The following is a 1,072-nucleotide window of genomic DNA, read 5'->3' as shown; positions in this document are numbered from 1 at the left end:
AATTTTCTGTTTCGTTGCACCCCATATATATGTGTATATATATACTGTATATATATATATTTATATATAATATTTTGCTCTTTGAAGTGTACTTCGGCATACGTGCTTCATTTTTAGCTTTTAGCTACTGTTTTGCTCCATCTGCAGTAAAGCTGTCCGGTTCTTAAGGACGGAATCTGCTGAACATAATAACTCTCACCAGTTGCGGGTTTAGCGGCTCTCTGTAGGAAGTTCTGCTCGTTGAAGATCCGTCCATCTTTAGCTCCCTAAAATAATTAAATAACAATTTAAAAACCAGACAATAAATACAAGAAGAAAAGAACAAGAAAATAAACTGATCCTGTCCAGGAATATGATAAAAACGATGTGTGTTGATTAAAAATCCAGAAGTAATACAGCGTTTCTTTATTAATCTAAGAACTCCACAGAAAACATGTTGGCACCGACCAGTTTGAGGATGTGATCCGATTCTTTTAAACTGGGTCGTGAAACTGGAAGAAAACACATCACAAATATTTGGATATCGTTTCCCTCAGTTCATCATGTTTAATATGTCAGCTCACAATCATCACTCAGCTGCCATTATGCTACCTTTGCCTTTTAGCCAGCTCTTTAGATTTTAGCTGTTCTGCTACTTTTAGTCAATATGCAAACAACACAAACAAAACAAACTCTTTTTGTTTCTCTTACTTCCTGAACACTCCGCTCTCACCTTCGTAGAGGAGCTCCGTCGTGCTCCGACTGAGCAGCTTCATCAGTTTCCACTTCCTCCCCATCGTGTCCGTCACCTCCTCCCCGTCCTGCAGCGGCTCCACTGTGAACGTGTGCTTCACCTTCTTCGCTTTGCTTCTTCCTGCTGCTGCTCGTTTGAATAAACATTTAAAGTTAATCTCATTAGCCCGGGTTCCATATAAACTTTGTGTCCTGCAGCTAACATCATGCTAAATCTGAAAAAATGACAGCTAACGAACAAAAAGTAAATAATTTTAATTTTTTTATTTATATAACCAGTTTTCAATAAGATGTATGACACACAACTGAAAAGATTGAAGTGCCACAAAAGGGTAAAAAC

General features: G+C 37.9%; 1 protein-coding gene across 1 annotated transcript in view; it reads right to left on the bottom strand.

Annotated features, from left to right (window-relative positions):
* vrk3 (VRK serine/threonine kinase 3) overlaps window positions 1-1,072 on the bottom strand; it is a 10,149-nt gene that overhangs the window by 3,731 nt on the left and 5,346 nt on the right. The window contains exons 6-8 of the mRNA XM_014027849.1: window positions 713-859; window positions 448-491; window positions 200-266 (exon numbers count right to left, since the gene is read on the bottom strand). Of these exons, the coding sequence (XP_013883303.1) occupies window positions 200-266; window positions 448-491; window positions 713-859 (258 nt within the window). The remainder of the gene's footprint in view (window positions 1-199; window positions 267-447; window positions 492-712; window positions 860-1,072) is intronic.

Source organism: Austrofundulus limnaeus, unplaced genomic scaffold (genome assembly GCF_001266775.1).
Source record: "Austrofundulus limnaeus strain Quisiro unplaced genomic scaffold, Austrofundulus_limnaeus-1.0 Scaffold5, whole genome shotgun sequence".
Lineage (NCBI taxonomy): Eukaryota > Metazoa > Chordata > Actinopteri > Cyprinodontiformes > Rivulidae > Austrofundulus > Austrofundulus limnaeus.
The sequence above is the reverse complement of the archived record's forward strand: the minus strand, read 5'-3'. Positions and strand labels throughout refer to the sequence as shown.